The sequence below is a fragment of the Baudoinia panamericana genome (assembly GCF_000338955.1).
Source record: "Baudoinia panamericana UAMH 10762 unplaced genomic scaffold BAUCOscaffold_3, whole genome shotgun sequence".
In the NCBI taxonomy this organism is placed as follows: Eukaryota; Fungi; Ascomycota; class Dothideomycetes; order Mycosphaerellales; family Teratosphaeriaceae; genus Baudoinia; species Baudoinia panamericana.
The window spans coordinates 480,975-506,812 of NW_006911259.1; the positions used below are offsets into that span (position 1 = coordinate 480,975).

The following is a 25,838-nucleotide window of genomic DNA, read 5'->3' on the forward strand; positions in this document are numbered from 1 at the left end:
CTGGCGTCTACGCTGCCATCAGGTAGGCGACAGTATGGCCTTTCTCCGTGTGTTCCAGCTTCTTCTCTCTACATGCTGTCTTGTCACTGCCCAGTTAAGCACTTCGAACCAGGGAGCGACAAGCGGCTCGAGCTTGCCGACCCCGACGTACTCGATCGGTACCGCAACCATTAACGGAACGGCTACGACATATAGCGTAGCATTCACCGTCCCTGCTGCCGTTGATGTCGGGCCAAATGTACTCCCCAACGTCAAGAGTGAGAAGATCTCGGCACAAGGAATGAAATCATACAGCTGATCTTGTCCGCCACCACAGATTCCACCGCAAAGCAAGCCCAGGTTCTCTGCCCCGGCTACAAAGCCAGCAATGTGCAAAGGACCGCATACGGGCTTACAGCTACTCTTGCCCTTGCGGGACAGGCATGCAATGTCTACGGGACCGACATCGAGACGCTCGCGCTGGAGGTGGACGTGCAGTCCGCCGACCGTCTCCACGTCTCTATCCAGCCAGCATATCTCAGCAGCAGTAACATAAGCCAGTACATCCTGTCGCCCGAACTTGTCAACCTGCCGTCACAAGCAGCAGCGGATGTAGACACACAAGACATTGACCTCCAATTCGTCTGGTCGAATGAGCCTACCTTCTCCTTCACGATTCTGCGAAAGTCAACTGGCGACGTGCTATTTGACACGAGAGGGAGCGTCCTAGTGTATGAAAATCAGTTCATCGAGTTCGTGTCACAGCTGCCGCAGAACTACAACTTATATGGCTTGGGTGAGCGGATACACAGTCTCCGCCTTGGCAACAACTTCACTGCAACTTTTTATGCGGCCGATGCTGGTAACCCTCCGGATTATGGGCTTTATGGAAGCCATCCGTTCTATCTCGATACCCGGTACTACGAAGTGTCTGCGACGGGTCAGCGTACGCTCGTCACTACCCAGAACACAACAGCAAATGGAACCTACGAGAGCTTGAGCCACGGCGTATATTTAAGGAACTCACATGGTCTGGAGGCTCTTCTTCTCCCCACCAACTTGACCTGGCGCACTCTTGGCGGTTCTATCGATCTGTATGTGTTCGACGGGCCGACCGCGGAAGCCGTGACCCAGCAATACCACACCGGTGCGACTGGGCTGCCTGCAATGCAGCAGTACTTCACTTTCGGTTTCCACCAATGCCGGTGGGGGTACAAGAACTGGTCAATGGTGCAAGATGTGGTGAACAACTACCGTGCTTTCGACATCCCGTTGGAGACTGTTTGGAATGACATAGTAAGCCGACCGATGTTCGGAACGTTCGCATCGCCTGAGACGTTGCTGACACTCTTACTCGTTGGTGCTAGGACTACATGTTCCAATACCGTGTACGCTTACTTCAGCTTACGAGATCTCATGTACATGCAAACTGACGATGCTCAGGACTTCACGAACGATCAGAATACGTTCTCATATGCTGAGGGTGAAGCGTTTCTCGCCCAACTACATGCAGCTGGTCAACACTACGTTCCAATCGTTGATTCCGCAATCTACATTCCCAACCCGAACAACGCTTCAGACAACTATTCGATCTATACCGATGGCAATGACAACGGTGTATTCCTGAGGAATCCTGACGGAAGTCAATATATTGGCAACGTCTGGCCTGGCTTTACCGTGTTTCCGGACTGGCACAGCGACCAGGCAGTACCATGGTGGACTCGAAGCATGCAGAGCCACCACAACAACGTACCATGGGATGGCATTTGGATCGATATGAGTGAAGTACGGACCATTGCCACAACCCCATCCTGCTGTTTTAAGGCTTTGCTGACGGTCAAACACGGTACCCTTGTAGGTCTCTTCCTTCTGCATAGGCAGCTGTGGTACCCACAACCTTTCGCTCAACCCAGTACACCCGCCCTTCGGCCTACCAGGTGAGCCTGGAAGCGTCGATTACACGTTTCCAGAAGGGTTCAACATCACGAATGCTACGGAAGCCGCCGCAGCCAGTTCAGCCTCTGGTGTTCAAGCGTCTTCAGCATCAGCCGCCTCGCCCCCAAGCACAGCTACTACGCCCTACTTCATCAGCACGGTGACACCAGGCGTACGCAACGTCAATCAGCCGCCATATGTCATCAACAACGTTCAGGGCGACCTCGCTGTGCATGCCGTAAGCCCAAATGCAACGCATATCGACGGCGTGGAGGAGTATGATGTGCACAACCTGTAAGTACCAGTATGTATCAAGGCACCGTCACTCATTAGACTAACCCCCTGGGTGCAGGTTCGGCCATCAGATACTTAACGCCACATATCAAGCCCTCACGGAGATCTTCCCAGGCAAAAGACCGTTCATCATTGGTCGCAGCACCTTCGTTGGGACAGGTGTATGGGCTGGACATTGGGGCGGAGACAACAACAGCTTGTTTGCTTACATGTATTGGTCAATCGCACAGGCGTTGAGCTTCTCCTTGTTCGGCATCCCAATGGTGCGTATGCGAAGCGTTACTGTCGGGAACGGATAGCTGACTGTTCTCCCTTCCCCATGTAGTTTGGTGTAGACACTTGCGGGTATTTATTCCCGGCTCTGCAACCTCACATATTGATTATGCTTACAAGTTCCACAGCTTCAGCGGAAATTCGGACGAAGAACTGTGCAACAGGTGGATGCAGCTGTCGGCATTTTTTCCATTCTACCGTAATCACAATGTAATTACATTCGCCAGAATCATAACGCCGCGATATGCTGACTCCATCGTCCAAGGTCCTCGCTGCGACCTCGCAGGAAGCATATGTATGGGCATCAGTGGCCGAAGCATCAAGAGTTGCAATGCGTATCCGGTATTCGCTGCTCCCTTACATGTATACTCTCTTCTACTTCGCCCATACGACCGGCAGCACCGTAATGCGCGCTTTAACGTGGGAGGTGCGAATTGAGAAGATCATCGCTTGGCAACTCCATCTAATCTGCTAGCAGTTTCCAAATGACCCTACCCTTGCGGCCATTGACAATCAATTCCTGCTCGGACCATCACTTCTCATTACACCTGTCCTTGGTCAAGGCATGACGACGGCACATGGCGTATTCCCTGGCGTCGCACAGGGCGAAGTCTGGTATGACTGGTATACACAACAGGCGGTAAACGCTTCAGCCGGAGAAAATGTCACCATTCCTGCGCCTCTAGGCCACATCCCTGTATTCGTGCGTGGGGGATACATCTTGCCGCAGCAGGAAGCGCTTTATACAACCAGCGAGTGCCGCAACAGTTCCTGGTCGCTTCTTTGCGCATTGTCCGCCGAAGGGACGGCAACGGGCTCTCTTTACGTGGATGACGGAGAATCAATAGTCCCGCCTGCGACCTTGTTTGTTGACTTCACTGCCAGCAATGGCAGTTTGTACACATCAGCCAGGGGAACGTATGAAGATACAATTTCTCTTGCGAATGTCACAATCATGGGCGTCGCAACCCAACCCCGGACTGTGACCCTCAACGGACAGGAAGTCCGCAACGGCGTGAACTACAATAGCACCAGCAAAGTTTTGTCGATTAAGGGTCTGCAGCAGTCGACTTGTGGCGGGGCGTGGGCATCGGACTGGGTATTGAGCTGGAAATAGAATCTTGATCACGCGCTCGAGTCAGCTTGCCCGGCGTGGGCTGCATCTGGAATACGCTCATCTACTACCACTACCGTCTGATGGCAGCATTGTAGAGAGAATTGCAGTTGCATTCGGTGACAGCCGGATCATAGGCCCTCAGAAGCTGGTGGGCCTTTATACGCTGCCATGGCATCAGCATCTGTCTAGTCCGACAAGATAATGTCAATCTTCTTACATTTGCGTGAATGTACGGCATACCATAGCATTGCTATGATTCCAAAACCGACTAAGACAACGGAAGCGTAGTTCTGCTCAATTGTCAGCACGAGCTTAACCAGCGTCGGAGAATACTAGTACTTACCATGCTAACAGCTGTCACCTGGCCGCATTTCACCAGATTAGCAATGTTACGATAGTGAGGCGAGCCGTAGAACTCACCGGAAGCGCGGTAGGCATGCTGAACAGTACAAGCTCAAAACCGATCCACAGCAGCGCCAGTACGTTCACAATTGTGCCGGCCACGGCGCCCAAATTCCATCTCGCCTTGCTCACCTCCTTCCGACCGCAGAATAGGCTGATGGCAATCGGAATCGCATATGCCAGCGCTAATGCCTGTACTCCAACAGAAACGAAGGCTAAGAAGGCGGAGGTGCTGCCGAGATTGATAAGTCCTAATAGCATCCTGCGCGACATTAGCACTATCCCTTCAGCATCGCTTGACACCTGTTACAGCAACCTACTGTACAACAGTGACCAAGACAAGACTCCATAAAGGCACACCGAGGCGGGAGTCGACTTTCGCAAACATCTTAGCGCCTGGTATAGCGTCGTCTCGTGCGAAAGCCCAGGTGCAGCGCGATGCAGCAACGGTGATTGAGATCGAGCAGAACAGAGTAATGACGAGCACCAAGACTAGATCCGGAAGTTGTAAGCCAAACTCTCATCGGAGCATCGCATGAAGACGTACACATGAGGCCAAGCCCGCCGCCTGGCGTGCCCATTACAACGTTGAAGATGTACCTGCGGCCATATGTTAAACCAACTCGCAACCGTAGCAGGCCCGTGTACTGATAGGGGACTTACGGCAAAGCTTGACCCGCGGGTGCGCCGATCACATCAGCAAGTGGCGGTAAAGTAGCGCATATGGGAATGATGAAGAAGAAGCCTACGCAGCATCGTCAGTCGAACTTTATGCCTGTCGCAGAGCCCGCGCCTACCAGCAATCCCACCGACAGGTACACATAGACTGATCGCGTTCGGCACTTTGATGGCCGGATCCGCGCATTCTTCGGCCATCGATGAGATCATGCCAATGGCGCTGAATGTGTAAGCAGCGGGAAGGAGGCCTATGAAGAATGTAAAGCCACCCCATCCTGCAAGAGATGTGTCGTAATGACCAAGGGTGTACGATGCCGAATGCCTGCCCACGGCCGCCTTGACCGATATGGCAATCAGGATAATAAGGATGCTCAAGCCAGTCCAGGCAGCGCAGATTGTATCTACAATCGGTAGCCAGCGATTAAAGAAGGCGCAGATGACGAATGTGAGAAGGCATATTGCATAGAACACGAGAAGCAGTTGCCAGTCATTCAGCGCGAAGTCAGGATGATACATCGCTATGGTCCCGGAGAGCAGACTGGCGAAGCCGAAATTGACTGTGCCAGGGTTAGTATAGAGGTTTGGTTGACGACGTCTTTCACTAACCGGACAATGTGATCGTCCAGTTACCGATAAGCCATATCCAACCTGTAACATAAGCTAGAACGGTCTTGTATCGGGGCGCGACTTGGAAAGACCAGTACGAAGGCCCGCCTGACGTTGGGTACCTGGATGCCAGCTCGCCGAGCGAGAGAGCTACGCACTCGTCAAGGATTAGGATGACTATCCATCCTAGGAAGATAGAGAGCTGGCCGCCTCCGTAGACTTGACAGCATCAGAATGTACTAATCTGATAGACAATAATGCTGTGAGTTCGACCTACTAGCGCTGATCAATGGAGTCCCCTCACCGTACGGTATGGCCGCAATCGCTAAGGACTGGAACAAAAGAGTGAACAAGGAGCGATTGCGCTGATGCCGTCGGTCAGTGTGATTCACTCAGGTAGTGCATTGCCGTGATGACTTGCCTGCAACTCCGGCTTGTACCCAAGGATCGTTTCAAGCTCGCCTTCGATAGCGCTGCCTTTTCGCTGCGACTCTAGGCCATTAGCAGACTTCTCCTGCTTCTCGTCTGCGCCCATATTGGCGGATCACACGTGTGTAAGAGAAGAAGCAGGTCAGAGGGACCGATAACGAAAGTGAATGCAAGGAGAAATTCGGAGCCTACCGTTACTAGCCAGCGTCTCTCTGAAACGGATGGGTTACTCTACTTACCCTCTGCGTTTGCTTCGTCATGCGGCGAGACTAGTTGGTGAAAGGCACTGATAAGGAAGCGAGATGCAGGCGCCCCGGATTGCATGGCTTGATAGAGTTAGCATGAATCCGACGGCATGACCCGGCTTCACCTCCCTATTTTTCCAGGTTAGTTTGGATATACCTGTCTCTTAATATCGAACGACATCAATGTCAACATCGCTGGGAGCCGGACTTGGATGCTTCCGAGCTCATGCTGGTACTACCTACGGTCGCCTCGATCGACCTGCGTTTTCAACGGTAACCTTGCAGGGCAAGAGCCTGCACGCTGAGCAAACCTTTGCAAGTCGGTAGCTTCGTCGCTGTCCCTCCTGTGGCAAGGCTCCATAACGAGTCTGCGCTGGAATGAACTTGGATTTAACGAACAGATCCGCCGCCCAGAACTCGTGAAGGGCTCACTGTCAGACTCATTGTCACCGTACCAGCCAGTTGATGCACCCAGAGGATGAAGGATCAACGCTAGGTTCAGTCTGAGCCCATGATATGACACCAGGGCGTGCAAATCCGGCGCATGTTGAATAATCTTCTGTGCGCGATGTTGCCAGGCGCACCAATATGTGGGTCGTCAAATTGCGCAGCCGCCGGCTGCGAGGAGATTTCGGCGCGGAGTCTCGGGAAGAGCATCTAGCGTCTTAAGTATCAGCTCCGATACTTGTACCACGTGCACCAGTCGCCTCGCAGCCTTTCTCCACCATATAAGCCGGTCATCTCCACAAGGGCCTCCATGTTGGACGTTCCAGCACCGCGCCGAGCACGAACCAGACCAGCGAGGGTAGAGCGGTAGCCCAAGATGCCGCGGCGCCCCAACATCGTGCTGAATGTGCGTGAGCACATCACTCCGCATTATGCACGAGGAGGTAACCATGACAAGCAGGTCTTGTTGAGTCAGCCACACGTAGCGGACAATATTGACGACCGCTCTGCGGAAAGCACTACAAGCGACGAGGGGACAGTCAAGTCCAGTTTGACTCGCCCATTGCCATGGCTACGACCAGTACGTGCAGCTCGTCCCGTTACAACTGCAGGACAGGTAAGCTAGTATAGAAAGTGTCTAGCTTTGTAATGCCGCTCATGAAGCCATGCGCATACAGTCGTCTCCAGCCTTTTGCGTTCATTAGTCCAGATCGGGAAGAACGACGTGCCACTGCTGAGTGTTTTTGTCGTCTGGTCAAAGCCAGTAACACGGAGTGGTTGACTGCAAATGCGGACGGAAGATGTCACCGATCTACAAGTGGAGAGCTTCGCCCTTGGTGAGCAGGTTCGAGCGTTGCGTGGAGTCACCTGTGTTCTGGTGCCGCTGATCGCCCGGCAAGGCGTCGGCAAGATGCCATGCGTATAGCAAGTGCGCTCTCCAGATGACTCGAGATCAAGTGAACCTTGCGAGGGGAAATATATCGGTTGCATATCAGCGTGGTCTTGATGGCAAAGGTGTCTCATTCGAGGATTGGCCTCCACATCTTCCTGCCGACAAACATATCAACATCCTCGTCTGCCATTACGTCGTCCGCCAGGCGTCCTGTCACGACACTTCTTTCGTAGTCCCTGCCGCGTACGAAGAATGGCGTCCAGGGTCCAATCCAGCGGCCCTCGTCGTTTCCACTGCGAGCCTTGCTGAAACCCGAGTTCCCAAGGTCAAGCCTGAGCAACCAGTGGCGCTGATGAAGAGAGCCAATACTGTTCGTGGCTCCCGGATATGCGTTGTTTGCACGGATTGTGGCATCCTCGCCCTCGCTTTCGGAAGCCATCGCAGCATCGACGTTGCTGGTCATGATAGAAGCAGTCTCCGATTGGTCATTGTCGGAACCACTGTCGTCGTCATCCTTGAAAGACGCAAGATGCCGCTTGGTTGACTCGACCGCTGAACCAGGTTCGAGGCGTCGGCGCTTTCTGCGTGGCTGTTTGCCTGCATCATTTTGTGACGGTAGCCTGAGCGCAATAGTATAGCCCGGGGGCAAGCGCGCGCCGTTGAGGCGAAGGTGGATATGACGGCTTTGAAAAGCTACCCTCAGTCGCCCATTCTGCGACTCAGCCGCTCGCTCAGGTTGGTCATCACCACCTGAATGCTCGTCATCAGTATTATGTGTTTGCCGTGTTCTACTCTCCAGCACCTCATACTCTCCAGTGTCCCAGATTAGAAGCGAGCCTGTGGCATGTGATGCGGACTCGATTAGATTGTTCTTCTGCTGTCAGCTAGAGCCGGGAACATGGCAAGACTTGCAAAAAGTACGTTTGAAGTTCAAACGGTCAACCAGAAAGTGTTTGGACCTACCCACAAGTTGTGCACTCGCGTCTCAATGGCCATGCGGTTAGGGCGCACGGAGTTGGCATTACCAGGCAGACCGTACGGTATCGCCCAGCTTACGCTGCTCGTCTCAGAAAACTGAAGCCTAAGATCGTAGTGAACGCCTTCCGACCATCAGCTTACCGTTCTGCGCTTTGGGTCGTTCAGTCATCGGTTACCGGATATGGGATGATCATGCTGGTGAATGACAAAGTGATGGCCGTGTGCGTTATGATTGCGCTTGTACAAGTTTCGAAACTCCGTGATAGAGATTGTTGGCTGCGGCGATGCTCGCTTCACCGCGCTCAGATGCCTTGCGAAGTACTCAAGGTGCTCGCGGACCTCTGCCTTACCAGCCTCCACAGCAGCCAACGTGGGTTCGAGCTCACCATCGTCCACATCCTTACAACCCGATCGAATCCGCCGCGTACCTTGATGCTCAACACTCGGCGTGAGTCGCTGCGTCTGCACACTTGAGCGACGTGTGGCAGGCGGTGATATGTCGCGTATGAGAGAGTCCGGCTGCGCCATCCACGTATGCTGAAGCGCGCAGCAACCGGCTGAGCATGTTGTAGGCGCAGCTATTGCAAAATTGGCGGAGAAACACCGTTTGGAGGATGCCCAAAGACTGAGATGCTTGCAGCCAATTTGTACCTCAGGCCAACCCAGGTCCACCTTCGCTGGCCCGAGCTTCTAACCATGAGCACGAGACACTCACATCTCTCACAACTAGATCTTGCTGTACACTCGCGACATCACCGAAACTTCGGCTTCAAAGTTACAGCAGCATTTCACGACTCACCCCGGAGCACAATGTCGTTTCTCTTCGGCCAACGGCCGCAACCGACCTCGGCGGAGAAGATCGCGGCAGCAGAAGCAGAGATAGAGATGGTCAGCAATATGTTTAACCAGTACGATGACTTCAACTGTCTCGCGTACGGATGTACTCTGATACCTTGTGTGCAGATTAGTAGACACCTGCGCCCGCAAATGCATACCGCCCCAATACCGAGAGTCAGACCTTAACAAGGGCGAATCGGTATGCCTCGACCGCTGCGTTGCCAAGTTCTTCGACGTCAACGTCAAAGTTTCCGAGAAGATGCAGACGGAGGCCGCGCAAAGACAAGGAGGCGCCGGTGCGATTGGTGGAGGTGGTATGTTTGGATCGTAATGGGCCTGAGACGGCACGCCCGTGCCGGTTACTCCTCTGCGGCCAGCAGCTCAAGAACCTACACGCGCTACCAAGCATTGCAAATTTTGGAGGGATGTAAGAGTGCAGACGATCACGAATGTCTTTCCAATGGCGACTGAGGAGCAGACGGTTCGGAAGTGGCAGCGATGAACGTGCGAAGAATGTACTGATACATTGTGATATACATAGCTCATGATACCCATCTCTGGAGTAAAACCGCACAGGTCTATTGCTAAACACGGAAAAGCCGCAAACATCGGTCGCAAAGAAGGCACGTTTAGAAGTGCTCCTTCCAGAACTTGAACTTCACGTCTTTGACCGTCGCCTCGCGGCATGCCTTCTTGATATCTCGGGCCGCCACATTCGGGCCGCAGAAGTACACGCCAACCTCCGCCCTCCTCTTGTCCGGCCTTATGAGACCGGGCATATAGCTCTGGTTTAGTATACCTTCTCGCATTGCGACTAGCAAACGGTCAAAGTCAGGCCGACCAAAGTTGGTTTGACTGCTGAGCTGAGTCAATGGATCCTTGTGCATGCGCACAGAGTTGAGAATGATGTTCTGCGTGGTGTCGATGTCCATCTTCTGCGTGAGGTAGGTATGAATGCGCAGAAACTCCGCCTCCGAGCCTGGGCCGGTCATGGAGAGACTCTGTGCTTCGAGCGAAGAGAGCAGCGCTTGAAACCACTCAAAGGAGGTTGTGTCTTTGCACACCCAGATGAATTCGACTCTGCGCAACCGTTTGGGTGGATTGGGCGAAAGTCGCATGTGCCAGATATTCTTCAGGATGGACGCCCAGGGCGTGACGCCGATACCCGTACCAATGAGGACAGCGATTTCATTCTCGAAGACGTCCTCGGCCGGAGCTCCGTATGGCCCATCAATGCGGATTTTGGGCATCTCTTGGCCGTTTTGGAGCGCGACTTCGTACATGCCCATTGGATCCAGCTCATCGTAGAGCTCTTGCTGTTCAGGACCAGCGCCAAGTGCTGAGGCGAGCGCGCGGGTGAAGTCGCCGACTTGGCGGACGTGGATGGACACGTAGGGATCAAAAGGACACGATGTAATGGTGAATGGATGCCATTGCTGCTGTGACACGGACGGTACGTTGATGAAAAGCCATTGGCCCGCCTTGTATTGCATACTGGGCTTGCGGAACTGGATTTCGACGGCGTCTGCGTTGCGATGTTCAGCGTACGTACATCCAATTATGGCACGGTAGGGAACACTCACCATACGGATGTCTGACAACCTTGATAATCTCTGTCTGCCTTCTTGCTCTGATTTCTCTGTACAGTCTCTCGCACAGATACAGCCCACCACCAATCAGCTCCCACCTCCATCCTTCATATCCAAGGCAGTGGTTCCAGAAGTACCCTCCCGCGAAGGGTGAGATTGGCTGCACTGTATCTCGCACGAAACATCCCGTCGCGTGCGTGTACATGGCCAGCAGGAACGGGATGAACAGATGGTGTGTGTACCAGAATGTCTCGTAGCTTTGCTGTCGGATCTTCTTGTGCGCCGTGGTGTACATGAGTAGCATGCAGAGCAGCATGATATGTCCGGTAATACCACCAGCCTCCGTATAGTGAATTTGCACCGCCGCCTGCCGTCTGACCTGCGATCGCTCAACATTGAAGAAGTTAACGTAATGCGCCGTTACGTGCACAACGGTCCAGATGAGCAAGCTGTATGCCACCTGTCTGTGGAACCATTGAGACTCGTCAAGCGGAAGCCACCGCACCTTTGGTCGGATGAATCTTAGAATATTCCGGCACATAGGCAGCAGGATCATGAGGACATCAACACTCAGGACCAAACCAGCACCTCGGGAGAACCAGACGGAGAAATGTAGAGTATTGAGACCCGCAAGTTGAGGTGTCGATGCTTGTTTGTACCAACCATAGATGAAGAGAAAGATGTGGAAGCCATGGAAGAGGGTGTAGAAGAGCATCTTCCGCGGTGTCAATTGGGCGGCGAGCCATGACTTTGGCTTCGCTGGTGCCATCGTGGTAGATCTCCGGATTCAGTTCCTCTTGCTAATCGTGTCCTGCTCGCTACCGAGCGCGCCTGTTTGGCGCAATGAGCCTTTCCAGCACCTGGGCGTCAAGCTGTCGTGCTTGTACACCGTCACCAGCTATTGCGAATGCGATTGCTCCTGCTCCTGCTGTTGCTCGTTTTCTCACTCTCACTCTTAGTCTTGGCTGGGCTCTTCAGTACGTGCCGGTCAATGTGCGCAAACAAAACTGTAGGAACAAGTAGCCGACGCACGATTAGAGAGTACTAGACAATAAGGTCACAGGGAAATTGGTAGCCTTGAACAAACGTTGATGGGCTCGCTCACTCACCGTTCCTTGTAGACCAAGCGAATTTCACACAAGCTCACGACCTACCGAGCACGAGGGTCTGCTGGCGTCCCATCACGCATTGCACCCGCTCCAGACTCCGCATGCATTCTTTCCGAGTATTGCAGCCTATCATAGTCTTGCTTTGCGGGTTCTGTGATCGACTGGACAGCAAAGTCCCCTGCAGAGACGAAGTTGCATGCAGCTGCAGCCGTGTGGGCGGCGCGAGCCGAAGGTGTGAATCGAGCATGCATTGCCGCCGGAGCTAGCAATCTTGGCGGCGGAAGTGCGATGTGATTGGGGCGCACAATGACTCGGCCAGAAACCATATGATCATCGCGAATAACGCGAGTTGCCGTTCACTCTATGTACAAGCCTTAGAACAGCGACCAAAAAAAAAAGGACTGCCTTGCGAGCAACTGTACCTGAGAGTGGTACTTACCAGATCTCTCCGGTTCGTGAGGTTTCGGAAACGGACCTGCAGCAGAAGGCGTCCAGAAACGCCATGGAGATCGACGGACCGTTCCGTCTCTGGACCTGGCCCTGTGCGTCTTGCACATCGAAGCCGTCTCCGCATTGTCATTCGCTGTCCTCGGCGCTTAACGATTGCTTGTTGCTGCAGCCAACCTCACCATCTGGACGGAAGGTCATTCCAACTGTGGTAACGAGTGTGTCATATTGTGCCGTAGAAGCTCCCACCCGCTGTTTCGTCCCGTGTAGTTGGGCCCTTTGCAAATCCCAAGCCACCACGCACGAAGCTGCAAGGTCTGGCTACTGTGCTTTCATATCGTCACACCCATTGCACTTCGCCTCAACTTGCTTGCAGACTCAGTCAGCAACAGCGCAGTCTTTAGTAGATCCAAGTTTCCCTCAGACAATAAAACATATGGCTCCAAAGCGGTAGCCATACTATTGGACTGCTTGATCGACAAGCTGCCAGTTCAATACAGGAAGAGCCTTTGCGATGGGCAAGCTCATCAAGAACCACTGGGCACGACTGCTCGTAATGACCGCAGCAACATGTGTGTCGCGCAAGAATCGCTACTGTACTCCAACGGCGCTGACACTGCGCTCAGATCACATTGCCGCATCGATAGAAGGCTTCTTCTGGCCTAAGTTCTTCTTCGACTTCCTCACCAAGAACTTCGACGGAGCTGTCAAGCCCATACCGATCCTTCAGATCATCAACCTCGTCTTTGCCGTTGTGACGCTGGCGTTCGAATGGCCGCTCAATGTTCTGGCCGGTACGAGCGCGCACAAGAGCATCGAAGCGCGGATAATTTGGTTGCCGCTATGCAGCTTGACGGCGGTCTTGATGTACCAGGCGACAAATCCTGCGCTGTACTATCTGATTGGCTGCGCTGTGTACTTCTGGGCCTATTGCGAGGGCGAGGTAGGTTACATTGGCTCGCTGTATGCCGAAGTGTTTGACCGACTGACTGCTCCCTCAGGTTGTGTGTGATATCCCGTGGTCACTACCGAAGAAGGCTGACAAGAAGCCGCGACTCGAGAAAGTGTAAGATACCCTCGAGGCCGAATCCACTGTTATCCTTTTACGACATTGTAGCGCGGCGTTCAGGTCACAAGAGTGGAGAAGACCTGCATAGATCTTGTCTGTACAGTATGTATGCGTACAGCGTGCAAATAGTCGATCACGGCTGTCCCCCTCCTGCAACTGCGGGCCTTTGCCAAACTTTATGATCGACACACTGAGGCCTTTCGACGTGCATGTGTTCAGTCGACAGGTCCAGAAGTTGCATCGCAGGAGCTTCGATCATGAAATACGCTCAATGTTAGCAAACTCAATCGATGCTCGCACCCAGGCTCTCGTCTGCGGTGCAGAACAATCAGTCATAGAAGCCTAGGATTTTGTTCGCCCTGTTCATGACCTCGCTCTGTCCACTTGTCAAGCCGGCTTCATCACTATCGAATGGCTTCAGTCCGAACGCACGCATGCCGTCCTCTGCATCAATCCTCTCGACATCCTCTACGCCAGGCCTACCAACATGCTCAGACTCCCCAATGCCACCACCAAAGTCCGGACATGGCCATCCATTCAGGAACGCCTCACGCTGTCGAACAACAAACTCCGCATTTGAAGGCGTGAGCGGACATGCTGGGATGTACATGACGCTGCTGTCAGACTTGCCAGCATGAACATTGTCAACTGCGTGAATCGTGTCACAGTGCCAGCTCACGTAGTCGCCGGGTTGCACTTTCGGCACGTGCACCATGGATGATGGTAGGTTGAGGTGCGGATGCAGCACGGCGCGAAGTTCCTGGCCATGACCCGGTGTCGCACCCTGTAGCCATGAAGACGGTTCGGTCTCAAGCTGCCAGTTGTTCGGCGCTAGAAACGCTTCCTCGTACGTTCCTGCCGTTGGGTCTGCAGCTGCTTTCTTCGGGGAGAAGAACGGTCGCAGGAGAAAGTATGCTGTCGCTCTGCTCAACAACGGATTAACCAGCAACGTGCCCTCGTACGGACCAGTCTCTGACATCGACAGCCAGCCTTGAGACATCCGGAACATCGAACATGCACCGACACCTTGGTACAAATCTGAGATAACCGGCAATCTGCAGCTTGACTCCCAAGGATCGTAATCCTCCCACCGTCCCTGCCAGATGGCGTCGTAAACCCTGCCACGGCCATAACCTTCCTCTTCCCACCGTTCGCAAGATCCGCCATCGACATGTGGGCCAAGAGCGAACTTCGCGTCGCCCGGGAGCCGCATCCTTAGTCTGTCTGCGTAGATCAATGGATGACTGGACGAAATCAGCGCATTTGGATCTTTGGAATGCCAGAACTCCATAAGAAAGCGTTGCGCCTTGATTAAATTCGGATGACTCCGTGCTTTGACCTGACTTGGACTCCAGTAAAGCTCGTAGACCTGCGGGTTGTCCTTCGGGAAGGCTCTAGTATGTGGGTTGGCAGCTAAGTACTCCCTCAGCTCCCGCTTGAGCTCCAGTGCTTCTTGCTGAGGGACAACGTTCCTGATCACTGCGACGCCTCGCTTCTTGTGCTCCGCACGGAACTCGGCGCTGGCATTGTTGATTTCGCTGAAGTCAATCTCCGGCACTACCTTCGAGCCCAGCTCAGCGATAAGAGGTATCTCCTCACGCAGAGACGCCAGAAGCCGACTCCAAGATCGATACAGTGCCTCCTCGTTGCCTGTAACGAGGCGCCTTTTCAGATCGGCGAAGCGAGGCTCGAGTGGAGTGAACTGCATGCCAGACAGGCTGGCGAAGGCGTCGGAGATGTCACCCTCCTTCTTCTGTACAGGCGCCGCCGTAGCGGCACATCGTCCACCATAACTTGGCCGAGAGAGACATGAACGAGTGAGGCTTGTGGTAAGGCGTCTTGAAAACAGTGCCGATTGCATATTGGGAATGAAAGGAGCAATCGGAGGAGTTTAAAAAGATGTGGTAGCAATCATCATCTAATCGGTTTCGTTGACATGTATATAGGAGAGACTGTGAGCGCTTACCGCCACCTTCGCTATCAAGACTGTTGATGTGAAGCGATCTGATATTGATGGGTGTGTCCTGTCGTGAGCGGCAATGGCAGAAGAAGCGTCTGTCGCCACAGCTTCGGATGCCCTGAACAGGCGATTCCGACGAGCGGATCAGGCACTCAGGCAGAATCAGGTCGGAAGGCGCGCCGACGAACCGAACACTCCTCCGGTAAAATGATGCTCCACTAGAGCACCATAAGCCTATAGGCATTGTTCCGATTGCTCGAGCAGTTTGGCAGAAGAAGAGGTAGGCTAGATGACACGTTCCGTCACAAGAGGGTATTATCTACTTGACTATAAGTGTGCCGTCCTTACAGGTAGGATTGCCTGAGAGCTGGATCTTACCCCGTCTTGCTCTTCCGTTCACGTTCATAACACTTGACATTCTTCAAAATGTCCAACGCTCGACTGCCAAAGGACTTCCTATGGGGCTTTGCCACCGCTAGGTACGCCGTGGTGCACATCATATCTGTTTAGCTGACAGATAGTTCAGCTACCAGATCGAAGGCGGTGCGCATGAAGATGGAAGAGGCGATTCCATCTGGGACACCTTTTGCCGCATTCCTGGCAAGATTGCGGATGGCTCGAACGGCGAGGTTGCCTGCGATTCGTACCATCAGTATAAGCAAGACGTCGCCCTGTTGAAGCAAATCGGAGCCAAAGCGTACCGTTTCAGCATCTCCTGGTCCAGAGTCATCCCACTGGGTGGCCGCAATGACCCTGTCAATGAGAAGGGTCTTCAATACTACATCAACCTCGTGGATGAACTGCGCGCCAATGGAATTGAACCCATGATCACTCTATTTCACTGGGACCTCCCTCAAGCCCTCTACGACCGTTATGGCGGCTTCCTCAACAAGAATGAATATGTGCAAGACTTCGTTAACTTCGCTCGCGTTATGTTCAAGGCTATGGGTCCAAAGGTGAAATTCTGGATCACCTATAACGAGCCTTGGTGCAGTACCATCTTGGGGTATAGTATTGGTCAATTTGCACCAGGTCATACCAGTGATCGAAAGAAGCACCATATTGGTGATAGCTCAACCGAGCCTTGGCTAGCGGGACACAATATCCTCATCTCCCACGGTGCAGCAGTGAAGGTCTACCGTGAGGAGTTCAAAGCGAAGGACGGCGGTGTCATTGGCATCACGCTCAATGGCGACTGGGCCTTGCCATGGGATGCGGACGATCCTGAGGACGTGGAAGCATGCCAGCGTAAGCAGGAGTTCTCCATTGCGTGGTACGGAGACCCGTATGTCGTGCGCCCCGAAACATCTGATATGAAGAGAACTTTATTAATGCCACGGACAGCATCTACAAGGGCGACTATCCGACCAGCATGCGAAAGCAGTTGGGTGATCGGCTGCCTCAATTCAGTGAGGATGAACGTGCACTCGTGCAAGGCTCTAGTATGGTTGAGTACTTGTTAAGTCTGTGAACTTCAGCTTACAAGCATAGATGACTTCTATGGCATGAATCACTACTGCACGCACTACGTCAAACACAAGAGCGGCCCGGCAGCGCCTGAAGACTTCACTGGCAACCTTGAGGCGGGGCTACTTACCGACAAGAACGGCACGCCTATTGGCCCAGAAACTCAGTCTCCGTGGCTCCGACCTTATCCGCAAGGCTTCCGCAAGCTGATCAAATGGATCTCTGATCGCTACGACCGGCCAATCATATACGTTACGGAGAACGGCACCAGCATCAAAGGCGAGAATGATCTGCCAAAGGAGCAGATCCTGGAAGACGACTTCAGATGTGAGTTCTTCAAGGGATACGTCACTGCACTTGCAGAGGCGGTGACGTTTGATAATGTCGATTGTCGAGGATACATGGCCTGGAGTCTTATGGAGTAAGTTGGAGACAACTCTTCAGCCTTTGAAGGTGCTAACATATAAACAGCAACTTCGAGTGGGCGGAGGGCTACGAAACCCGATTCGGCGTGACTTACGTTGACTACGTTGGAGGCCAGAAGCGGTATCCAAAGAAGAGTGCCAAGGGCCTTGCCGAGCTGTTTTCATCGCTCTGTCAGTAGCGACGACAGGGCGACTGGTACCAGCCATCCGTGCGTTGAATCAACCAGTGCAAATTCTGTGGGCCTGTGTCTGGCCGAACATCTTGCGAGGCATGGCCATGAGCAATACTTTCACCCCTTGGGCAGCATTGCATGACGTCCAGCTTGTGCCCGGTTCAGCTACTTCTGAGACCTCAGATTCCGACAGGCACCGTCTCAGATGCAATCCTTAGATCCTTCCGTCCAAGCCGGCTGCGTCGCGACTTAACCTGTGTGGTTGAATGATGCAGCAGTCGCCACCGTGTAGTGTTGCGATTAGCAGGTGGAGTCTCGCTCCGCCAGCCGGGACCCGGTGAAGGTGATGTTGACCACACCGCTGAGCGTGTACGTTATTATGCGTGCTCGTGGCACCATAAGGTTTGATTGATTTAGCCGCCACTGCGATACCTAGGTGGCGCTCGAGTCGCTTTAGTTGCATGGACACCCATGCACTTTGCACATTCCACTCGCAGAAAGCGTCATGTCTTGAGACACGGTCACAGCTCCACCTCCCAACGCTTTCCATGTTCGTATGTTGCAAATCAAGGCTTGTGGAGTGCCCGCAGCCAGTAGCTTCCACTGCAAGCCTGTGGCATGTCCCTGTGGGTCACTGAACAAGCTCAGTCTCAATTTGATAAGCGTTCGAAAATTTGTAGTTGTGGAAATCATTTATGAGACGCCCGCTACTACATCGTCTTTCAAGGCTAGAATCACGGTAATGCATCAATTACATCTCAGGACAAGCTGTCTGGACCGAGACAAGCCGCTTATGCCACAGGATCTGTAACTGTCACTTCATAGCTTACCCACGCGGTGTATGACCAGCGCAGCAAATTGGTGGCGGCGCAGCATGATCGGCTCTTGCTGCAAAGTGAAGACTACCGGCATTAATGTGGTCGGAGATTGACGGTGAGCCTGCACATGTAATATTCGTCAGCAAGCTACGAAATAAGCGCACTTTCCCGTATTGGCGATAGCGGGCTTCCACTACAGGACGCCATTGTTCGCGGATGAAAGATCGGCATCTAGAAAGAGTGGTGGAGGCTTTACCCCATACTGCACCTGATAGGTGGTGCTGATCGCTCCGTCTGACTGTCCCAACATTAACGTCCGACATCTGTGGTTTCTGAATCGTTACAGATTCACCTGGTCATGGGCTTTTACCCTGCCACCAACCACACCGATCTCTTATAGCGACTTGGGGCAGGAACTTGCCACTGCGCGATGGCTTGTAGACTCCAGTGAAGAAGGCTGGTTATGCACATTGCGGAAAACCTCCCACCAATAATGTAGTGTCCAACGATCACGTAGTGTCCAATGGGACTGGGTTGCGATTACCGAGCGTGCGACCTGATAACATTGACTATTCACCCGAGTGGCGGCCGGTTAAATGATCGTAGACATGAGCATCGAACGAGCCAACGTTGGATCGTAGCGTTTTCAAGACACTTCAACACCGCCAAGACGGAAGGGTAGAAGTGGTGACGAGCATTTCAACGATGAGAATATTGCGGTGAGGTAGCACATGCAGCTCCAAGCGGCAAGCCTCCTTGACAGGGCTGCAGAGGTAGTCGGAAGAGGCGTTCCGGAAATCGGCCGATAATGTCCCGGGAAAAGTTGGTCGTAATTGTGGCCGCAGTGCATATCTTACCGTTGTTACAGGCGAGTTTCACCAGTCCGTGTAGACCTGTCACCGAGGCTTCGGCACCTGATACTCCCCCATATGGTGTGAACAGACGAAGCTGTGGGCGCGCTACCGCTTGAAGTTGTTTCAAGGGAACATCACGGTCGCAAGGCGGCTTTCGCCGTGGCTGTCTTCCGAGTGGGCTCGAGTGGGTCGCCGTTCCTCGTGGCAGCCACAGAACCACTGTGTCCACCAACTCAAACGGCGCGAAACGGTAGGAATGATACATGCGCCATTTAAGTGCGCCAAACATCGTCATCTGGCACCGGCAAGGAGCACAACCAGTTGCAGGCGTGCCAGGTCTTGGCTCGACAGACGCGAACAGCTGAATTGGACCTCCGCGGCCCACCTGGGGACTTGTTTCGTATCGTTAGTGAGTGTAACGCGCAAGGCTTACCGGCACTCGGAGCCTCAGCACCTTCCATTTTCCGAACCTTCGTCCCGGTACGGCTAGACGAAAGCGGGATCAAGCCTAGCGGTGCCGAGCTCGGAACCTTATTGCGGACAACATCGGAAGCCCGAGCCGCAAAGCCCCCGTCTTGAGATCTGTTCCGAGACGATAGGCGAGCGTGCATGCGTGATGTGCACATGGAGAGTCCGTAGGACGCTGACGCTGTCTCAACCGTGCTTGACATGACGTCTGGGCAATGAATCCCATCAACATCATGGGATGGCTCCCCTGCGCAAGCTTTGTTTCGGAAGACACGCCGACCATGCCAGTCCACACGTGGCTTAGATTATGGAAGCTTGGTGGAAGCGTCTACGGTGTGCTCGGGCCGATGTTGGCATGCTGCCTAAAGACGAGAAGGTGGTACTCAAGTGCCAGACATGGATTGCGAGCAACTAGCGATCCATAACTGCGCGTCCAAGCTCTCCTCAGCTGCTATCCAACCCAGCGGGCCCGACGATTGGTGGAACCACGACAGCATGATTGGCCGCAGCAATCTGACTCTACTCGCTTTGGGCATTAGGCTGCAGCCAGGAACGCCGACTGCGACCCATGCATTCGAGCGCCGTTATGCCGGCTACCCTGATGCGCCGAGCATGCATGATTCCCTCATCTTATACACCACTGCTTGTTACGGCAACGTCACCAACTGCCGTTGGCGCTAGTCCTAGAAACATGGCACCCTCGTCCATTGCATACACGAAGCTGGTGTTTTTGCGACAGCCCATCCTTTCCATTACTGTGCCCTGGATAGCATGAACACAATAACCGGAGCTCCGCCTGAGTTTGCGCCTCTCAGGTCGATAGATAGATATCCTACGGCATTGCCCGCCTGTTGAAGATCCATCGGCTGCCAATAATCCTCCTTCCTGGTTGTTGTACGTCACCAGTCGTTCGTGCTCGAAAGCCGCCATCAAGCCAGCAAACAGTCGCGGGCTCGCCGGCGTTGCTCAGCTTCTCCGATTCGTCCTCGCAACGGCGCGTTCAATGACTTGCGTGCTAACGTCAGCCTGGGATCCATTCAGCGCACTTCCTCCATGGTACTCAATGAACGCTGACACAAGCCCGGGAAGCCAAGGCCTGGACTTCCAGGCATCTACCTCTCATGAGTACGCGTCGTCCGATTCAGATTCAAGACGGCAGGCCGAAGGCAGCGGTAGGAAGAAGCGCGCAAGCAGAGCTGGGACTCGCAGCGTAACCACGCTCTCAGCTGCTCAACTAGAGCGAAAGCGCGCCAATGATCGCGAAGCTCAACGTGCTATCCGTCAACGCACGAAAGATCACATTGAGACTCTTGAAAAAAGTATCAGTGACCTTCGAGGCACACAAGAGTCAAACGAGCGATTGGTCACAGCGACCCACCAGCGCAACCGTGAGCTCGAGGAGGAGAATGCGTATCTGCGCAGTCGCCTTGCGGAGGCCGGTTATGCCTCCGCCTTGCCACATGAGGGTATGTTTCTACAATGTTAGCGTTACACAACTGTATTGACTCATATCCACAGGGGCCAGGCAGCCTGCGCCGCCCTTGGCAACTAATACGGCGACCCAGTCAACCTCACCGTTAATGCATAATCCTGCTATGAGTTCGGCGATGCACAGAGCCAGCTCACTCTCCACGCCTAGCAGTCTGTCTGTCTCGACAGGGCAGTCAAGCAGCTCCCGACATGGATCGTTCCAACAATCGAGTGCTTACTCTGCTGGTGCACCAGGCTCAAATCACCCCGCGGTAGGTGCGAGTCCCATGGCAGCAGGTCTGTCCGCATGGCGCTCGCACGACGGGACGGTGTCTGTACACGGTGCGGCATCGCAATTCCCACAATTGCCCGAGCCTATGCAACAGTCTCCGGCATCAATGTACAGTCAAAGCACACCTACAGCGCCTAGTTACCAGTACGGACCTAGTCAGGGACAGTCAAGGCAACAGCCGTATGAGCCCATTCCGCCGCCGTTGAATAATCCAACCACCGCTACCCACTCGTACCCTCCGCCTCCAGCATCAGCTTACGGACCTCCCCAGCCTGCAGCGCCGTCAACACATTATCACAGTCTCCAGACTCAAGGTTCGGTCTCTCTTCCATCCAGATACCCCAGCGTTACCGCAGCAACTGGGGCTGGATACCCAGCTGCACAGCCGCAACTATACCCAGAATCGCCTCAAGCACCCGGGCAGACATACCAGCAGCCGCAAAATTACGCTCAGTCTCACCAACCATCAACAGCTTTTCAACCGCCGGCATCGTATCAAGGCACCTCTACACAAGGTCAGCACGCTCTACCGAGCTATTCCGCGCCATACCCAGCAATGCAACCTCCGCCGCTGCCGGCCACGGGTTCCCAAGCAAACATCTCTGGGCAACAATACGTCCCTCAGCAGCAGCAGCCACCGCAACCACAGACACCGTTACCGTACCGAGAAAATGCGTCGGAAGGCCCGTACTCGCTGAGCCACTACCCCTCTGGCTGAGACAATGGGATCAATGAGCGACGAAAGCAGAACCTTCCCTATTCTTGCCGATGCTTACACGCCTGCCGCAGGTAGCACATGTACCGTCTCGCCTCTGCGAGGCAAAGGGTATTACAGAGACACGTCCGCAATGGTCACATGTTGGTGCTCAATGAAGGCCATGCTACGTTTGGAGTCTTGATCTCCACCGATAGCAGGAAGTTAATTAGCGAGGTGCAGGAAATCGCAATTGGGAGTCACCAAACCATAGAAACCAGAGATGAGCGAGCGAAGCAGAGAACCCTCCAACTCGCTTACACTTCGGCATTGCTCGATATGTTCAAAGCGACCCGTCCGTCGACCTCGTTTGCAGCGGCACTCCGGTTAGCCCCAGTTTGAGAGCAAATCAGGCAGTGTCGGGACTGTTGCTATTGGGCCCGGTTGCATTTCCGGTCAAGCCAAGTGTGCCGCAAGAGAATAGAGGCATCGGAAGACTCCGGACAACGCTGATCGCCAACTTTAGCTGCTTCCGAGCGTTGCAATCCAACCAGCCGTTAAACCTTGGCTTATTATGCTTTCTGTGAGGAGTCAGCCGAAGTCTCTCCGCATATTTTAAGATTTTCGGCGTTTCTCGAATGCGTCGGCGAAAATTCGCCGTTAGGACTAGAAGATCAGTGCGGAGATCTTGAGCGCACAGAACGTCTGATCGCAAATGCTCCTCTTGGAATGGCATCCTGTTTGTTGGTGTATTCGTAGTATGTACGACAAAATTTCGGTCCACTATGGTGCCGCAACGAGACGCCTGTATGTTCCCGTCTCGTACCCCTGGCGGCCACTAAAGAGCGTTTATTGAATCTCCACTACGGTGCCTTAATATCTGTCTGTGCGGTAGCTACGGCACTTGTTCAAATGCCCAGCCATGGTCAGGGCTTGGATAAGCACGTCGCTCAGTCATGGTCATGGTTTGATCAGATTGGAAGTTCAGCATCGAACAGTTCCCTCACATTGACAATCGAACCTGCAAATGCATTGACAGAGCGACTACGCGCATGGGTTGGCTTCCGTGTCCGCAGAGAAGGTTTCCAACATCGAGGGTGGTGGGAAGTGGGAATACTCATCGATGAAAGAAGCGACGAGGGGCAAAGACCAATACCATCAGTAACGATTGACATCAACCGGGGAACGAAGAGGGGCTGAACGACGCTCTTTCGCCCTCCTGGTCGTAGAGCGACGCGTCTTTTTGCTGCCTTGCACCAGGGAACGACCTAAACCAGCTCATAGTTCACTGATTTGTCGTCAGCAACACAGAGCAATCCGTCGCGTCGTTCTGCTCATTGCGACGAAGAGCCCAGCTTGTCAAGCACAATACCTCGATAGCGAATGGACACTTTTATAAAATGCTGAGCCGGACGAGCAGCACTCGTTACGAAGGTTACGGTGAAGACTGTCCGTTCGTCCCGTTCCATCCGTCGTCACCAGAGACTCCCACTGTGCCCATGACACGGCAGCTCCGTCGACTGGCGGGAGGTCATGCATCGTTCCAAGAATGATAGCCGTATGAGCACCCGGACGGCATGGATAATAGTCACTGTTGTTGATGCGACTCAGGAGTTAATGCCGACCACAGCGTCCGATCAACATACGGTCTAGGTCTGGAGCAGCCTTTCCAATTTACCGCGAGCGAGACGCCAGCCCGACTATTCAAAGGTTGCAGCTCAATACAGGTTACTCCATGAAGATACGAGGACATCACTGGGGCACATGCACCACGAGAAAGAGCAAGTTGTGGGTCTGAGTTTTGCTTCCCGAAACGGCCACCTTGACGCGTGGCAACATGGTCACCCTCAACAGTTGACTGATCCAGCACAGCATGCTCGTTTGCTGAACTTCGGCAATTGTCAAGCTTCGCAGCACTGCCTGTGGACGGGCGATGCGCGTATGCCTAGCATGTAACGCATATTTGCATGTTGTTGTGCCCAAACCCTCCAGGGGTCGATCATCTTACACCGTCAACATCGTTGCGGGATTCCTAGCGTTAGGCTAGCCAGCCCGATGTCTTGGTACTTGATCAGTACTGGGTATGCGGCTCTATAGCATCTACTGCAACGGAACTGATCCTCTTCTTCATACTAGGAGAGACATGGGTTCTGACGAAAGGCGGAGACAAAATTGAGGTGAGCCTGCATCTCCATGAACGAGTACGGTCACTTCTCTATAGAACGCACTTTAGGCATCGTCGGGCAAAAGGAGTGTTGAGTCTCCTCAAAACGTTCATAACATAGTCTACGCTAAGCAAGCTTACTCGTTGCACCAGCTCACGTGCTGGCTGAACCTTATTCTTGCCTGCATGCTGACGCCATGCATGAGCTGGAGCACCTCACTCGGATATACCCCGCTGTATGCTCCCAAACCATCCCCGGTTCGCCCATACTAGCAGTGTCGTTATTGAAGATGGAGCCATTACTCGCCTTCGCGTTCTTCGCGCTTCTCATCACCAAGACATCGGCCTTGGCTGTGGTGCTTGCCTATTTGAGCATCACTTGAGTTCGGACCGGGACGGCCGGGTGGCCCAGAGACTGGAAGCTAGCTCCCTCGATCAAAGCGGCTCTCAAGCTCACGATACACACAGGATTGGTGAGAATGGCCTTCCAAACGATACCGATCCTAGACCTGGCCGAAGCGAGAGACGACGACACTAAGCCTGCCTTCTTGAAACATCTGCGGGATGCCCTTCTCAACGTGGGCTTCCTGTATATCAAGAACACTGGAATCGAGCAAGCCCTCTTCGATCAAGTCTGTGAGGAAGGGATCCGCTTCTTTGATCTAGCAGAAGAAGAGAAACTCCGCATTGAGATGAAGAACCAGCCCAGCTTCCTCGGCTACTCAAGGGTACGCGCTCCCAACTCACGGTCAGAGTGAAGCGTCAGCGCATCTCGTTAACATCTAGCACAGCTGGGCGGCGAAATCACAGCCCTCAAACAAGACTGGCGAGAACAGCTCGATCTTTCCACGCCCCATCCCCTTCCTCGCCCCACCTCCCCGTTGTACCACAACCTCCTTGCCCCAAACCAATGGCCCTCTCCCACCGCTCTTCCCTCCTTCCGCCCCGTCTTCGAAACCTACATCCGCCAAATGTCAACCATGTCCACCTCCTTCACATCCCTAATCGCCGAATCCCTTTCGCTCCCCGCAAACGCCTTCGACCGCTTCTTCGACGCCGACCAGCAGCACAAACTGAAAGTGGTCAAGTACCCCGACTCCGGTACAGGAGTCGGTCAAGGCGTCGGTCCGCATAAAGACAGTATGCTCACCAGCTACCTCCTCCAAGCCTCCCCTCACCGCGGACTCCAAGCGCAGAACACGCGCGGTGAATGGATCGACTGCCCACCCATCCGTGGCACGCTGGTAGTAGCAATAGGCCAAGGTCTCGAAGCGCTAACCTCGGGCGTCTGCGCCAGCACCACTCACCGCGTCCTCTCCCCTGCCGCCGGGGCAGGGGCACGCTACAGCATCCCCTTCTTCCAAGGTGTGAGCTACGACGCAGAATTCGAGAGTATGGACGTCCCGCCGCATGTGCGGGAACTCAAGTCGGAGTTGTTAGAGCGGCAGGGTGGGAGGAGGGATGATGTGGAGTTTACGTTTGTGAAGGGGCGGTGGAGGCAGTTGGGGGAGGCAACGTTGATGAACCGGGTCAAGAGTCATCCGGACGTAGGGGAGAGATGGTATCCGGAGTTGTTGAGGGGAATCAGGGAGGAGCAGCGGCGGCAACGGGAGGAGGAGGAGGCGAAGGAGGCTGCGGTGAAGGCGGGACCAGGTGGAGTGGAGGACTTACTGCAGGAGTCGAAGGTGCAGCAGCAGCAGCAGGTGGTAGAAGCGCACTGAAAGCCG

At 53.9% G+C, this 25,838-nt stretch overlaps 11 protein-coding genes across 11 annotated transcripts; 6 read left to right on the plus strand and 5 right to left on the minus strand.

The window, feature by feature from the left end:
• Nucleotides 1-34: 34 nt before the first annotated feature.
• Nucleotides 35-3,910, plus strand: BAUCODRAFT_103277 (glycoside hydrolase family 31 protein; the record flags this gene model as incomplete). The annotated part of the gene is made up of 10 exons (XM_007675747.1): nucleotides 35-257; nucleotides 317-1,275; nucleotides 1,347-1,367; nucleotides 1,423-1,764; nucleotides 1,838-2,208; nucleotides 2,267-2,471; nucleotides 2,534-2,553; nucleotides 2,610-2,691; nucleotides 2,747-2,908; nucleotides 2,960-3,910. The coding sequence occupies 10 exons, from the start codon at nucleotides 35-37 to the stop codon at nucleotides 3,596-3,598; spliced, it is 3,024 nt and encodes a 1,007-aa protein (XP_007673937.1). The 3' UTR covers nucleotides 3,599-3,910.
• Nucleotides 3,911-4,040: 130 nt separating this feature from the next.
• BAUCODRAFT_380472 (uncharacterized protein) lies at nucleotides 4,041-6,187 on the minus strand. The gene is made up of 7 exons (XM_007675748.1): nucleotides 5,706-6,187; nucleotides 5,562-5,649; nucleotides 5,285-5,503; nucleotides 4,798-5,235; nucleotides 4,664-4,745; nucleotides 4,548-4,600; nucleotides 4,041-4,492 (listed from the first exon to the last, which is right to left on the minus strand). Exons 1-7 carry the CDS (start codon nucleotides 5,817-5,819, stop codon nucleotides 4,317-4,319), a joined length of 1,170 nt encoding a protein of 389 aa, XP_007673938.1. The 5' UTR covers nucleotides 5,820-6,187; the 3' UTR covers nucleotides 4,041-4,316.
• A 443-nt stretch (nucleotides 6,188-6,630) lies between these two features.
• BAUCODRAFT_120092 (uncharacterized protein) lies at nucleotides 6,631-6,801 on the minus strand (the record flags this gene model as incomplete). Its single annotated transcript, XM_007675749.1, has 1 exon — nucleotides 6,631-6,801. One exon carries the CDS (start codon nucleotides 6,799-6,801, stop codon nucleotides 6,631-6,633), a length of 171 nt encoding a protein of 56 aa, XP_007673939.1.
• Nucleotides 6,802-7,424: 623 nt separating this feature from the next.
• Nucleotides 7,425-8,875, minus strand: BAUCODRAFT_129101 (uncharacterized protein; the record flags this gene model as incomplete). The annotated part of the gene is made up of 3 exons (XM_007675750.1): nucleotides 8,452-8,875; nucleotides 8,261-8,397; nucleotides 7,425-8,174 (listed from the first exon to the last, which is right to left on the minus strand). The coding sequence occupies exons 1-3, from the start codon at nucleotides 8,801-8,803 to the stop codon at nucleotides 7,425-7,427; spliced, it is 1,239 nt and encodes a 412-aa protein (XP_007673940.1). The 5' UTR covers nucleotides 8,804-8,875.
• A 210-nt stretch (nucleotides 8,876-9,085) lies between these two features.
• Nucleotides 9,086-9,410, plus strand: BAUCODRAFT_53521 (uncharacterized protein; the record flags this gene model as incomplete). The annotated part of the gene is made up of 2 exons (XM_007675480.1): nucleotides 9,086-9,183; nucleotides 9,239-9,410. Coding segments are annotated over 2 exons (270 nt in total), but the record flags the coding sequence as incomplete, so codon positions are not given.
• A 252-nt stretch (nucleotides 9,411-9,662) lies between these two features.
• On the minus strand, nucleotides 9,663-11,628 carry BAUCODRAFT_380698 (uncharacterized protein). The gene is made up of 2 exons (XM_007675751.1): nucleotides 10,696-11,628; nucleotides 9,663-10,637 (listed from the first exon to the last, which is right to left on the minus strand). Exons 1-2 carry the CDS (start codon nucleotides 11,468-11,470, stop codon nucleotides 9,742-9,744), a joined length of 1,671 nt encoding a protein of 556 aa, XP_007673941.1. The 5' UTR covers nucleotides 11,471-11,628; the 3' UTR covers nucleotides 9,663-9,741.
• A 994-nt stretch (nucleotides 11,629-12,622) lies between these two features.
• BAUCODRAFT_380646 (uncharacterized protein) lies at nucleotides 12,623-13,491 on the plus strand. Its single transcript, XM_007675752.1, has 3 exons — nucleotides 12,623-12,829; nucleotides 12,884-13,200; nucleotides 13,259-13,491. Exons 1-3 carry the CDS (start codon nucleotides 12,772-12,774, stop codon nucleotides 13,325-13,327), a joined length of 444 nt encoding a protein of 147 aa, XP_007673942.1. The 5' UTR covers nucleotides 12,623-12,771; the 3' UTR covers nucleotides 13,328-13,491.
• On the minus strand, nucleotides 13,462-15,531 carry BAUCODRAFT_380681 (uncharacterized protein). Its single transcript, XM_007675753.1, has one exon. It carries the CDS (start codon nucleotides 15,185-15,187, stop codon nucleotides 13,655-13,657), a length of 1,533 nt encoding a protein of 510 aa, XP_007673943.1. The 5' UTR covers nucleotides 15,188-15,531; the 3' UTR covers nucleotides 13,462-13,654.
• A 10-nt stretch (nucleotides 15,532-15,541) lies between these two features.
• BAUCODRAFT_31067 (glycoside hydrolase family 1 protein) lies at nucleotides 15,542-17,769 on the plus strand. The gene is made up of 5 exons (XM_007675321.1): nucleotides 15,542-15,765; nucleotides 15,813-16,571; nucleotides 16,631-16,728; nucleotides 16,778-17,174; nucleotides 17,225-17,769. Exons 1-5 carry the CDS (start codon nucleotides 15,713-15,715, stop codon nucleotides 17,355-17,357), a joined length of 1,440 nt encoding a protein of 479 aa, XP_007673511.1. The 5' UTR covers nucleotides 15,542-15,712; the 3' UTR covers nucleotides 17,358-17,769.
• A 2,785-nt stretch (nucleotides 17,770-20,554) lies between these two features.
• Nucleotides 20,555-21,971, plus strand: BAUCODRAFT_145825 (uncharacterized protein; the record flags this gene model as incomplete). The annotated part of the gene is made up of 2 exons (XM_007675754.1): nucleotides 20,555-20,957; nucleotides 21,010-21,971. The coding sequence occupies 2 exons, from the start codon at nucleotides 20,555-20,557 to the stop codon at nucleotides 21,969-21,971; spliced, it is 1,365 nt and encodes a 454-aa protein (XP_007673944.1).
• A 2,619-nt stretch (nucleotides 21,972-24,590) lies between these two features.
• BAUCODRAFT_120103 (uncharacterized protein) lies at nucleotides 24,591-25,832 on the plus strand (the record flags this gene model as incomplete). The annotated part of the gene is made up of 3 exons (XM_007675755.1): nucleotides 24,591-24,839; nucleotides 24,903-25,748; nucleotides 25,806-25,832. The coding sequence occupies 3 exons, from the start codon at nucleotides 24,591-24,593 to the stop codon at nucleotides 25,830-25,832; spliced, it is 1,122 nt and encodes a 373-aa protein (XP_007673945.1).
• Between the last annotated feature and the right edge of the window lie 6 nt (nucleotides 25,833-25,838).